The sequence below is a fragment of the Dama dama genome, chromosome 8 (genome assembly GCF_033118175.1).
Source record: "Dama dama isolate Ldn47 chromosome 8, ASM3311817v1, whole genome shotgun sequence".
Lineage (NCBI taxonomy): Eukaryota > Metazoa > Chordata > Mammalia > Artiodactyla > Cervidae > Dama > Dama dama.
This window is the reverse complement of record NC_083688.1, coordinates 44,076,388-44,090,577: the sequence shown is the minus strand read 5'-3', so window position 1 is coordinate 44,090,577 and position 14,190 is coordinate 44,076,388. Positions and strand designations below refer to the sequence as shown.

The 14,190-nt window shown below is 40.0% G+C and overlaps 1 protein-coding gene across 1 annotated transcript in view; it reads right to left on the bottom strand.

Annotated features, from left to right (window-relative positions):
• MPP4 (MAGUK p55 scaffold protein 4) overlaps positions 1-14,190 on the bottom strand; it is a 36,243-nt gene that overhangs the window by 2,336 nt on the left and 19,717 nt on the right. Inside the window, exons 13-19 of the mRNA XM_061147947.1 lie at positions 13,259-13,279; positions 9,270-9,284; positions 8,106-8,147; positions 6,800-6,970; positions 5,288-5,368; positions 1,692-1,785; positions 988-1,096 (exon numbers count right to left, since the gene is read on the bottom strand). Of these exons, the coding sequence (XP_061003930.1) occupies positions 988-1,096; positions 1,692-1,785; positions 5,288-5,368; positions 6,800-6,970; positions 8,106-8,147; positions 9,270-9,284; positions 13,259-13,279 (533 nt within the window). The remainder of the gene's footprint in view (positions 1-987; positions 1,097-1,691; positions 1,786-5,287; positions 5,369-6,799; positions 6,971-8,105; positions 8,148-9,269; positions 9,285-13,258; positions 13,280-14,190) is intronic.

The window sequence follows — 14,190 nt, the reverse complement described above, 5'->3', positions numbered from 1 at the left end:
ATGAATGTTCTCAAAATTTCTAAGACCAGAAATTAGCAGTTATTTTTAGCCAGAGTATATTCTCATATGATCCCAAGTCCTCAACTCTAAAAAACATTTTAATAATTAAGAGATGGAGTTCTGGAATCAAAATTAAGGTCAAATCCTGGCTCTTCCTCGTACTAGCCATGACACCCTTATTGAAACCTGAGAATAGGATTCTACACATGATCTCACGGGGAAAAGACAAAGACAGACTCTCCAGGCCAATCAGCTCCCTCACTTCCCTTTCCTCTTGCCATTGTCTCATAACAGATAATACTGACATCTTCATGCTGACCACAGCTTCGATCCAAGTGAGAACAACTCTCTTGTCCTCTGATTAGCACACAAGGTATTATTTTTACATAACTACAGAAAACATAAAGTAAACACAAGGTTTATAAAAATTTTGACAACACATTGTATGTTCTTTATCTCACCTTAACTCACTCACTCCTGCTCTATTCCACATATGGTCTCAGGGAGACAGCTATTGATATGATAACATAGGAACCTCATCTCCTTGCATAAAGCAACATTTTATTCCCTCCACAAGAAGTTACCTTGATGCCTTTGTAATCAAAGGCAAAGCAAGATTCTCAGTTTTAAAAAAAAAAAAAGATCCTCAGTTTTCTTTATGGCTGCCTGCCCATTTCTGGGGGTTTTTTTGCTTTGTTTTTTTTTAATTTTGTTTTTTATTTTATTTTCTGCTGTTGCTGTTGTTTTTTTGGGGGGGGGCGCGGTGGGAGAAGGTCTAAGAAACTAGATTTTTTTTTTTTTTACCAACTAAAAAGACAAGATAATGACAACTGATTTTTCAAGTAAGATCCTGGTCCTTCTATATGGGAAGTAGTCTTATCCTAACAGAATAAAGTGTCTCAACTACAGCTTAAAGCATGTGCAAAAAAATGAATGGCATGCATTCGTTACTTCGGGGAGATGGGAAGTATTGCACCACAGACCCACCTGAGGCTCTAGGTCCAAAACACAGATCTTCCCATCATCAAGGACTGCCTGAACGGCATCCACACTGGTGCCGTACAAGTGGCCTCTGTGCTCCCCATACTCCAGCATCCTGCAAGGGAGAGATCAGCAAAACAAGAACTGTTTGTACAGGTAAAATAGTATTAGCAATAACAGAAATAAATTCCAACAGAACAGAGTAAAATATGTGGATCTTGATAAATGAATTAGTGGATATTCAACAGGAAAAATATATATTAGGAGATCTAGGACTTAACTACTCCAAATTCTCTAAAAGTTGCAACTCAGTTCAGCTCCTTCTCCAAATTCAATGAGTTAGTGTACTAGTAAATCAATATACTTTTTTTTTTTTTTTAGATTTTATTTATTTTTTCTTATTTATTTATTTTTTTTTTATTAGTTGGAGGCTAATTACTTCACAACATTTCAGTGGGTTTTGTCATACATTGACATGAATCAGCCATGGATTTACACGTATTCCCCATCCCGATCCCCCCTCCCACCTCCCTCTCCACCCGATTCCTCTGGGTCTTCCCAGTGCACCAGGCCCGAGCACTTGTCTCATGCATCCCACCTGGGATAAAAAAATGTATCCCAGAAGTTTTGGACAAAGCATGAAAATAAGAGATCTATTTTAAGTATAAAACAACCAGAGGGGCGAATCAGATTCTGAATGTCTAGCTTACCTGTGACTGTACATGAGGCTTTCAAATGTTTCCTTTGACACATAGTGATACTCACGACCATCCATTTCATAACTCTTTTTGGAACGAGTAGTATCTGTCAAAATAGGAAATTTTTAATAGATTTTAGAATCTACAAAATGTTTGGACTTATTACTCATATGCATTTGGATAAAGATGATCAAAATAAATTAATTAATACATAAGCAGATAGATAAAATGCTAGAACAAAAAAAAAAGGGGGGGGGGAGCCTGATTGGTGATAAGAAAGTAGAAGTTCCCATATCAAAATAAGCTAAACATAAACCTCTGTTAAGTGTTTGTAGTATAGACTAGACCAGAATGTATCGCATTTAAGCCAAGATAAAGAGGCTCTAAAGGAACTCTTGCTGATACTTCAGGACGGGAAGTGGTAAGTTATCTGTGAGCCCTATGGTGCCTAAGGGCTTCCCAGGTGGCTCAATGGTAAGGAATCCATCTGCAGTGCAGGAGACACAGGAGACAGGGGCTCAATCCCTGAGTTGGGAAGATCCCCTGGAAGAGGAAGTGTTCACCTACTCCAGTATTCTTGACTGGAATATCCTATGGACAGAAAAGCCTGGTGGGCTATTGTCCACGGGGTCACAAAGAGTCAGACAGGACTTAGTGACTGAGCGCGCACACACACGGTGCCTAAAGGCCCTCAGGCAGCAAAACCAGCAATGTCTTATGCTTAGATAATGCATCTCCCAAGGATCTCATTTCATCCTTCGTATTCCTAGCTAGGTGAAATGCTGTTATCTGTAGTTTACTGATAAGTAACTAAAGATTTTAGAGAGTAACTAACTTGCTCATGAGAACAAAACTAATGAAAAACACAGTTGTAAACAAGCACCTAGGTGCCCTGACTCCTCCCAAACTCATCTCTTCTACCACAGCAGGTTGTGTCGGATTTGAAATAAAGCCCCTGACACTCTGTAGTCTTGCTCAGATGTATTAACATCCAAGTAAGCTGGTGATCAGTTTTAGGGATCTCCAGAAAGAAAAGATTGGTAGAGTCTAGATTCAATCTGACTCTTTGATACGACCACTTTGTTCATATATTCTTCAACCTAAACAGTACCTGGAATAGGACACAGGAGTTCACTGACTACCTAAAAGTGATCCTTGTCTGCTTACCCATTTATTCAACTAACGTATACTGAGTCCCTATTTTCCAGCTATCACGCTAATTTCTTAGAACACAAAGATGAATAAGACATGGTTCCAACTCTGTGACCTGTATAAACTATAAAGCTGCTCGTCCCTTAACCTGCATTACAATAAATTCTCCTTATTCATATAAATGTGTATTTACATTTGATAAAGTTTAAAGATGAAACAGATCGACATCTGATGATACCAACACATGGAAATGACCAAGAAGGAACTTGAAATAGGCCCTAAATGATAAAAGGAGTTCCTAACATTGCAAGATACAATACTTTGGCCACCTAATGCAAAGAACTGACTCATTTGAAAAGATCCTGATTCTGGCAAAGATTGAAGGCAGGAAGAGAAGGGGATGACAGAGGATGAGATGGTTGGATGGCATCACCAACTCAATGGATGTCAGTTTGAGTAAACTCTGGGAGTTGGCAATGGACAAGGAGGCCTGGCGTGCTGCAGTCCATGGTGTTGCAAAGAGTCGAACACGACTGAGTGACTGAACTGAATTAACTGAACATTTCAAGAAGCTCAAAAAGCAAAATTTTTTTTCTTTATTCAAGCCTCTCTTTAGATCCTCAGAGTTAGATCCTCAGAGTTCCTAAAGTTATGCTACCCTCCTATAGCTTTGTACTGAAAAAAAATCTAGTTCTCAGGTGATAGAAAATGATGTTACTATCAGCCTAAGATAACCCCTTCTCCTTGACTTGTATCCTACTATGTTATATATGATAGGCTAAGGTCTGTGAATTGGTGGATGACTTGAGGCGTTCATTCTGAGCTTAAAACCGTTCACTCAATTTAAAGAGCAAAATATGGGCAACATATTCCCATTTTGAATGATGGTTATCCAGACAACATACAATTCTACATTTTGTGGGCATTTTGTTTTCATCCAGATTATTGCAAGTGGCGATTCTTTATTAGTTTTTGCTCTGTAGTGCCCATTCTTACATAGGTAAGCAGTACTTGGAAAGCACACCCTATGGGCTGTGATCATAAAAAACAACTTCATTTGTTTGGCCCTGGATGAAATTCTCAAAGTCTTCTGATTACTCTTAGGTTTTTGTTTTTTTTTTAAGTTGCAATATAATTTACGCCTGAAACTGAGCCTCAACAATTAAGATTCTGTTTCTATGTAATAGTCAAAATTGTGAACTTTATATTTCAGGCTCCTTCTCCCCACAGCTGGCTCAGACTTGCTACACCAAGGGAAGCCTGACATCAGAGAAGTCAGAAATCAGGAGAGGGAGCTTGATTCTCTTCTCTTCCCTTTCATTGCATTCCTACTGCTCCTCCTCCAGTTTTATAGCTCTCCAAGGCTAAGTGCAGAGAAGGAGGGGGAGCCAGCAGGGCAGGAAAACTCTTACTTAATTAATGCTGATGCTGGCTTCTCATGGCTCCTTTTAGACTTAGCAGATGTTTAAATCTGGCTCTTAATCTCCCAGAGGATTCAGTGGGTTATTTTGCAAAGCCTACCCCTCTACCACTGCTACTGGGTATCTCAAATCCATCTCTATTCCACCTAGTCATCTGTGATTTCTTTCACACCCTCAGGTACCCAGGGCTTCACGTTTGATCTCCTTTCATTGAGGCCTCCTCTTGGGCAGGAGCCATGACAACCCCAGGCAGACTTTCTTCCACATTATCCACCCAGATCCGGTCTTTGGGAAAAAAAAAAATCACAACTCTTTTGCAGTGACAGACTCTGAAATGGCAGCTACCTCCCCCAAACAGCCTTTGGCCACTTCCTCTAAGCTCTCATGCTTTAGATATTCCAGATATGATTCTGAGTCCAGTCTTTCGTGTCTCCCAAATAGCACGAAACACACATTCAGCTCTTTAAGTGGTTTTTCTAACTTCTTCTCTCTTGCCCTGAGGTAAAGGGGAAGCACCCACGTCCACATGCTCCTTCATCTTGGATGGTATAATAGTTATTGGTCTTGTTCAGGCGCTCAGTCGTGTCCAACTCTTTGAGACCCCATGAACTGCAGCACACCAGGCTTGCCTGTCTATAGTTGATTTTAAAATCATATGTGCATATAGTAAAATAAACAATATGATAAAGCATTCAAAGAGCCAAGCACACTGCCAGGAGGATTGTAAATATTGAATGAATGTTAGCCATTATTGTTAAATATTTAGTTTTTCTAAAAGGTTATGTATATGATTGCTAAGCAATGGAAAAAAGAGAGTCACTTTTCAAAAGCCTAGCTAGCTAGCTACATGCTTGTAAATCAATTTCCTCTATTAAAATAAGTTTAGTTAGAAATACTGAGGACTATCTGTCTTACTTTCTCACAACAAAGATGGTATAACATAATTGAGATCAGTGCATCTGCAGATCTTTTTGCATCTGTAAAAAGAAAGTCTTATTCCAGTATGAACCCCTATGAAAGAAAAAGTAAACGTACGTGGCACGGCACTTTGAAAGCGGTTAGGATTAAGTTCAATAAGTTGTCTTCTCAGTTCATTTACTCCAACACCAGAAGGTCCTAAACACAAAACATCACATATAGAAATTATTAGAGGTAGATAAGCAGAGGTATGTGGTGAAACCATCACTTTGATCCTTCTGCTGAAGACATTTGAGCGTACATGTTTTTACGGGGAAAATAAAGTCACTTCCATTCTCGTGAATTGAAATAACCCCAGAAAATTCTTGGGAATTTTCCTGATGACCTGTGGAGTAACCCACACTTCTTCAACATTCAGAAAAGAGGTAGGGAGTTGCAGGAACATGTCACCCCAGAAAATGTTGCCTAGTATTGGCTACTCAGAGAAGTCTCTGGCCTCATGTCAGATCATTTGAGACAAGCTGCCTTTCCTCTTCCCATGAAGTTCCTATCACAGCACAACCCAGAAATCGGCTTCCACAATTATAGAATTCAGGGACACATCCCTGACAACAGGTGGAGAAGTCGACACCCCCATGTGCAACTGGAGGCAGGGCTGGCTTCGTGGGCAGAGAACTGAGCCACAAGCCCATGCTTAGGCTAATGCACTTGGCTTAATGCTCTTTCTTTGCCACACTGATAGTCTTTGTTTTTGAATAAGCGGCTTTTGGATTTTTATTTTGCTCTGTGTCCTGAAAATTCTGTAGCTGGTCCTGGTTGTGAAGTATGTTGTTCTGCTTCAAAGGGGCCTGCCTTCATCACAACTGGAACACACAGAAAAGATGACAGTAACAGGCGAGTTACTACTGCTGCTGGGAAAGCCTGAAGGCAGAAGGAGAAGGGGAGGACAGAGGAGGAGATGGTTGTGGATGGTATCGCTGATTCAATGGACATGAGTTTGAGCAAGCGCCAGGAGATGGTGAAGGACAGGGAAGCCTGGCATGCTGCAGTCCACGGGGTCGGGTCACAGAGAGGTGGACACGACTGAGTGACTGAACAGCACCTATGGCAGGGACCAGCTTTGTAGACATCTGGGTCACAACGCAGGTCATCCCAGCGCTATATGTGCCCTGTTCTTTAGCACCAAAGACACACTCCAGAAGCATTTTAGAAACTCTCCTAAAGGAGAGGGTTACACACTTCTTAGGGAAATGGATATTAAGCATTTTTATTCCTAATATAGACTAATGATCCAGTGCGGGGGCGGGGGCGGGGAACATTTCATCCATGCTTCTAAAAGAAATTCTAAACAGGACAAAAAAAAAAAATCTATTGTAACCTCATCATATCACACCTTGTTGCTACACAGGTTCATATACACCATGGCATACCGCACTCAACTGTAGACATTAAAAGTATAATTAATAACGTCCTATTTATAAGCAAACACATTAAAAAACGGTTTTGTCTTTTCAAAAAAAAATATATATGCAGGCCCACAGAGTCCTGCTTTTACTACCACGCCCAATGCAAGACTACCGAAGGCAGGGGAACCTCGCCGCGGGTGGGGAGGCTGCCCTGGGGACGTACCCACGAGCACGACGAGGCGGTGCTTGTCGGCGGGGCGTCGCTGGTACTTCACCACCTCCTCGTACGGGGCGCCCACCGCGCCGGCGCAGCTGCTGGCGCCGCACCCCTGGGCGCGCAGCTGGCTTCGGTGGGCCCTGCGGCGGCACAGGCGCATGCTGCGGCGGAAGCCCGCTGCGAGGGTGGAAACGGAGGGACCGTGAGATCCAGGGCAGGGGAACTCTCTTCCTGCCTCCTACCTGGAGAAACAGGCGGCGACTGTGATTCGAAAGAGTTCATTTTTATTTTTTTACGTGGGATCTTAGTTCTCCGAGCAGGGATGGAACACACGCCCCCCTGCAGAAGGGCAGAGTCTTAACTGAGGGACTGCCAGGGAAGTCACGCAGAGTTGACACATGTGTGTCTGAAGGTAGAAGAAAGAGACACGTGCACCCCAATGTTCACGCAGCACTGTTTATAATAGCCAGGACATGGAAGCGACCTAGATGCCCATCAGCAGACGAATGGATAAGGAAGCTATGGTACATATACACCATGGAATATTACTCAGCCATTAAAAAGAATTCATTTGAATCAGTTCTAATGAGATGGATGAAACTGGAGCCCATTATACAGAGAGAGAGATAAAGACCAATACAGTATACTAACGCATATATATGGAATTTTAAAAAATGGTAACAATAACCCTATGTGCAAAACAGAAAAAGAGACACAGATGTACAGAACAGACTTTTGGACTCTGTGGGAGAAGGCGAGGATCAGATGATCTGAGAGAATAGCATTGAAACAAGTATACTATCAAGCGTGAAACAGATCGCCAGCCCAGGTTGAATGCATAAGACAAGGGCTCAGGGCTGGTGCACTGGGAAGACCCAGCGGGAAGGGATGGGGAGGGAGGCGGGAGAGGGGTTCCGGATGGGGAACACATGTAAATCCATGGTTGATTCATGTCAATGTATGGCAAAAACCACTACAATATTGTAAAGTAATTAGCCTCCAACTAATAAAAATGAATGATAAAAAAAAGAAGAAGAAGAAGATAGGAAGCAATAGAAAGGCTGCAGGGTCTGGAAAGCAGAATGTTGGTCCCCAGGCCTGGATACATACTGAAATCATCTGCGAGCTTTAAAAAAAAAAAAAAAATGGGGCCACTGGCTGATTTAAAAAAAAAAAAAAAAAGCATAGAGAGAAACCAGCTTGAGAACACCCATCAGCAAAAGTAGCTTTCAGAAGAGCCAGGCTTATCCATAATGGTATGAATATAACTTAGCAAGTGATAAAGAACCACCTTTTATTAATCATTACCTACCAATATAGAACTTCTGACCATAGCCAACAAATTCCTCCTTGTCTGGAACACAGCAAATGTCAGGAACAGAATATGTGAAGGAGAAAGAGAAGTTTACTTAGAAGGGATACATGAAATAACCTTTAAAACCTCAAGCGACACTATTTCAACAGATGGCAGCACAGCTGAATTTATCCTTGGCAGCTTGTTGAAAACTGTCCTAAGCACTTTCCATTTTATCACATGCACTAAACTATATAGAGACACACTCCAGAAATTTAACAATACACTGAATATATTCTGTCTAGTATAGTTGGAACAAAAATCTGTTATAGGCTTCTTTAAAGTTACAAAAAATACTGAGTCATAGTGAAAACATATTTTTGGGTATACATTTTTAAATGTTCCCAAGGAAAACTGATTTTTTAAGAAGGAAACATATAAACTGGTTTTGGCTTTAACTTACAGATATGGTTTTCTGTAGGCCCAATAATTAATCTCTTTGTTAGAAATGGGTTGTTATTTTTTTTCCTTTATGAAACAGTTCATTCTGTAGAAAATTAGTATTTGCTTTATAGATGCAAATTCTTTCTGACTGTCCAGGATTCTGAGAGGCCAAAGAGTGGAAAACTGTGCCTAGTAGTAACATCTAGAGCTAGTTTAAACTTCTGTCTCTGCTCCCACTGGGGTCTCAGAAAAATTATTCAAAACTACGGGGGAAAATGTTATAAAACTGTCATTTGAAATTACTTCTTACTAACGTATTATTCTTTTTCACTTATACAACTCTGTTCTGATCATTGAAATATATAGAAAGAGCATTTATTCATAGAATGAAATGACATAGATCTTTCTTAATTTTTGTGTTTAAACACACATTTTAAAATATAAAGAAAACACACTGGTATTAATTCCATCCTCTGGTAAGTAAGCACAATTTTCTAACTGAAAATTGGCAATAAGTTTAAAAGAAAATGTTTACTTAGGGATATAGTCATAAAACTAACTACTTTCATTGTTCATTTAAATATATTTTCTATGACATTGAATATCTCATCATTGATTTCGTCCTTAAAATATCATATCTTAAAACATTTCCAGTGAAGTATTCATGTTGAGGCATGTTTGAAAGATCTGAACCATAGCTCTATTTGGCATACCAAGGACATAAAAATGAATAGTTACCTTCTGAAAGTTCCTCTGGATATTTCGGTAAGTTAAGAAACAGACATGAAAAAGTTAAGCCTTTGAGGAGATCAAGTTGGCAAACTAAAGACAAATAACAAACAATAGACACAAGTGAGGCATTCGTGTTACCCTTAGAGAAAGTTGTAAGCTGGGCAAGATGAACAGCACACAAACTAGACTCGGAAACTCACTGGACCTGTGTCTGCTGCCCAGCATATTCTAACTTTCTGAAAGCTGCTTATCTCAACTCTCCTCAAAGGCCCTCTATCCATGCAGACTTCCCTCTACCCAGCTGGCACAGGATGGGGATTGAAAGAGAGAAATTAGAGGAAGTCAACTGATGTGAGCCTTCTCTCTCTTTCTCTGCCAGAGGCCATCTGCCTGCAACCCTGTGATGTGAAGGAAGTGGAGCAAGGGGCACTGGCAGCCTTGAGCCACACCATCCTCATTCCTTACCCATCCCAGGCCCAGCTACATATTCCACCTCCAGCTGGCCCCTTGAAGATAGGTGTACCTAAACACAGAGCATACTCTTTTCTTTGTTTTCTAGGCATCTTGAAACATCTATCATCCCTGTTTTTGTTTGTCTGTTTTTGGCAGGGGAGAGAGAGAGTGTGTGTGTGTGAGTGTGTGTGTGTGTAAATTGAATTCCTAATTAGATTATACCATCCAGAGGTATTCAAAGAGGTCACATGATACTTCATTCAGAGACAAGTTGGGGACAAAATTTAAGAAACTTAACTGCCCATTAAGTGCTCAAGGAACAGAATTAAGCATCTTAGAAAAAAATGCCAGCCTGGAGCCAATTGTTCCTTAACTGAGCTCCTAAGTGAGGAGGATTCAGAATGTACTTGAGAGTTCTCACTCTTTCAACCAAGAGGAGTCCAGAAGGAGTGCTTTACCTTAACTAAGGGCAGCTGCATAGTTTCCTCTGCAGTTCTATTAGAGAACTAACTGCTGATTGCCCCTGTATTTCTTTATAATAATGCTGGCCAACCCTCAGGCACTTATGTTCTAAACATGTTTTATATATATAATTTTTCCCACTTTAGACATGGAGCACCTGAAGGATAAACTGTGGAAAATTCTTAAAAGAGATGGGAATACCAGATCACCTTACCTGTCTCTTGAGAAACCTATATGTGGGTCAAGAAGCAACAGTTAGAACCAGACATAGAACAATGGACTGGTTCAAACTTGGGAAAGGAGTACATCAAAGCTGTATATTGTCACCCTGCTTATTTAACCTATATGCAGAGTACATCATGTGAAATGCTGGGCTGGATGAATCACAAGCTGGAATCAAGATTGCTGGGAGAAATATCAACAACCTCAGATATGTAGATGATACCACTCTAATCGCAGAAAATGAAGAAAAACTAAAGAGCTTCTTGATGAGGGTGAAAGTGGAGAGTGAAAGACTAGCTTAGAACTCAACATTTAAAAAACTAAGATTGTGGCATCCAGTCCCATCACTTCATGGCAAATAGGAAGGGGAAAAGTATAAGCAATGACAGATTTTATTTTCTTGGGCTCCAAAATCACTGCAGACAGTGACTGCAAACATGAAATTAAAAGACACTTGCTCCTTGGAAGAAAAACTATGACCAACTTAGACAGCATATTAAGAGCAGAGACATTACTTTACTGACAAAGGTCCATCTAGTCAAAATTATGGTTTTTCAGTAGTCATGTACAGATGTGAGAGTTGGACCATAAAGAAGGCTGAGTGCCAAAGAATTAATGCTTTGGAGATGTGATGTTGGAGAAGACTCTTGAGAGTCCCTTGGATTGAAAGAAGATCAAATCAGTCAATCCTAAAGGAAATCAGTCCTGAATATTCATTGGAAGGACTGTTGCCAAAGCTGAAACTCCAATACTTTGGCCACTTGATGTGAAGAGCCGACTCATTAGAAAAGACCTTGATGCCTGGAAAGATGGAAGGCAAAAGGAGAAGAGGGCGACAGAGGATGAGATAGTTAGATGGCATCACCAATTCAATGGACATGAATCTGAGCAAACTTTGCAAGATAGTGGAGGACAGAGGAGCCTGACATGCTACAGTCCATGGAGTCGCAAAGAATTGGACATGACTTAGCTACTGAACAATAACAAAAATAACCTGAAGGGCAAAGAGGTTAAGTGACAGAGGAGCCCCCTGCCCCAGTTAGCGAGTAATGGGCCAGAATTCATGCTTGGACATTCTGCCTCCAGTCCATGGCTTTGACCACTGCAACACTGCCTTTCCTTTCACAGATGTCTCAAGTACCTGTAAGCCTCAGCTGCAACTTTGGCATGCAGAGTGTCTCCAGCAAAATGACGAGTTGAACAGAACAAAGAAGGATGACTATAATCCAGAGGAATTAAAAATTAAACCAATCCCAAACACTGAACCAAGTGTAGATCATTAAATCACCCCTAACAAGCCAATTATCTAATTGAAAACAGGAAATTTAGAAAGAACATAAATGGTAAATAATTTAGGTGAGTAGTTTCCCAGCATCTGCCTCGATGCTGTCTCTTCTATAACTATTATATACACAGCAATCTCTCTACTCTTATAAAGTGGAATCCATAGATCTAACCTAACACGTATCACTTTTAAAAACCAGTGCAATGCTCTGCATGCGTGTGTGCTGTCCCTTCAGCCGTGTTCGACTCTTTGAGACCCTAAGGACTGTAGCCTGCCAGGCTCCTCTGTCTGTGGGATCCTCCAGGCAAGAATCCTGGAGTGGGTTGTGCAATGCTCTAACTGGAATATAAAGAAAGTAAAAGGAAGTGATTTATATTTTAAAGGTCTGTATTTTTTTTAAGTATATATTTCAAAATATAAATCTTTGGGATGACTTCTCTATTAGACATGAGAAACTATTAGATGCTTATACCTACCTATATTGAAGGCTTCCCTAGTGGCTCAGTTGGTAAAGAATCTGCCTGCAATGCAGGAGACCAGGGTTCAATCCCTGGGTAGGGAAGATCCCCTGGAGAAGGAAATGGCAACCCACTCCAGTATTCTTATGATGCTTACACCTACCTATACTGAAGAAGCATGGCTTTAAAGGAAGTAAGAAGATCAGAAAATAGTCCTAATATGAAGTAGAGGAAAATAGAGAAGCAAAGTAACAAGTGGACACTAGAAAAAAAACATGTTCTGATAAATAATAACAGATTCAATTTATTTGTATATATGGGAAAGGGGGAAATTAAAATAGATGTAATGTGTGCCAAAGTAATTATAGCCTGATGAAGTGGAGGAAATGAAACATTATACACTAGAAGAGGGTGAGTAAGGTTAACACACTCCCAAAGGTTGCCAATCCCTAAACACTCTGTGGGACTTTTTTTTTTTTTTTTTTTTTTTACTAACAAGGTCAACAGTACTTTGAGGACCAGATACCGGATGAAACCATTTGTCATCAATAATGACAATAACATGTTAAAAAAAAAAGGAAATAATTGATTTAGTATAGATACCTCACTTTCCAGTTTATTTTGTCAGTATAGATTAGACAGAATGTGTGGAATAAATTATTCAACATGTTCAAGGCAATGTCTTTATTCTGTTTAAATGTCTGTCTCCATAATGACACTCTTCTAAACCAATGAGCTTTTCGTGTTACATCTTGTGAAAACTCACATCACTATTGTGTATTAAAGAATTACATACTCAGATTTGTAATGAATGTTGTGTGGCAGGACGTTCGGGAGATGGTGCAGGATAGTCTCACACTCAGCAGCTCACCTGGCACCCCCAACTCCCAGCAGTTGAAGGCCAGCAGTGCCCCCAGTCAATATGAAAGCCAAAACAGTGCTCCCAGAGGGTTCCAAAATGTCCCTGATGAGAAGCGCCTCTTAAGGTGAAGTTTACAATATCTCACAACCATACCGTTGATGTATTTATTCACACCCCTAAAAAGTGTTTAACGTATACCAAAATTTGGATAATACATTTATAAACCAGTACCAAATATTCACGTCTTACTTACCAGATTCAAATGTTTCTTCATCTGTCGTTTTTCCATGGAGGCAAAACAAAAGTGTAGTTATATTACTATCCATAGCAAGTCTATAGTTCAACAGTCCAATTCCCTGACCCTATATTTCTGCACATATAACACTTTTAAAATGCTTTTCCTAAATCAAGGCCAAATCAGGGGTGTGTCTGTAGCAATAAAGCCTTAAATGAGATATATAAGCAGCTGGGCTGTGATGACAAGAAGTGATACAGCAGGAGCTTAAAATAAATAAAATCATAAAATAGAAAAGGATAAATAAAATTAAAAAGAGACTCAGAGGGAAGGGAAAGGTAGAATGTCATGGTAAACTCCAATATCTGGTTGGATGTTATACAGCTTTGCTTCTGGAGGCTTGCTGGGAGCTTTGGAGGTCCATAAGCAAGGGGAGCAGGATAAGGGGAAGAAGTATATGAATAGCTTGACTGGTTAGGGTTGGTTAGGTGACTGAAAAATACCTGAGATAAAGCAAATGCCTCATCAGTTTAAAATGATTATTGTTAGTGTTTTTTAAAGAGACATTAAGCATTAAGAAGCTAGAATTTATGTGTAGAGCAATTTGAAATATATAGCAATATTACTAATACATCCTTGAATCTGGTGATGCTACACCTAAGGTCTGCTCATGTGTGAAATTGTTTATAATAGAAAATGTTGGACATAATTCAAATGTCTACCAGTAAGTGATTATATAAATGCACAACAACTTACTTAATCAATAAGCTGTTTAAAAAATATGAGGAGGCTCTTTATGTATTATGATGGAATCATCTCCAAAGATACAATTTTAAGTAAGAAAAAATACCAGGAACAGAACAGCATTATAGCATACCATCAAAGGCATGCATTTGTATTTTAAAAAGAGGTGAGAGTAAGGCATGTGGGAGAGGAAGAAAAAACATACA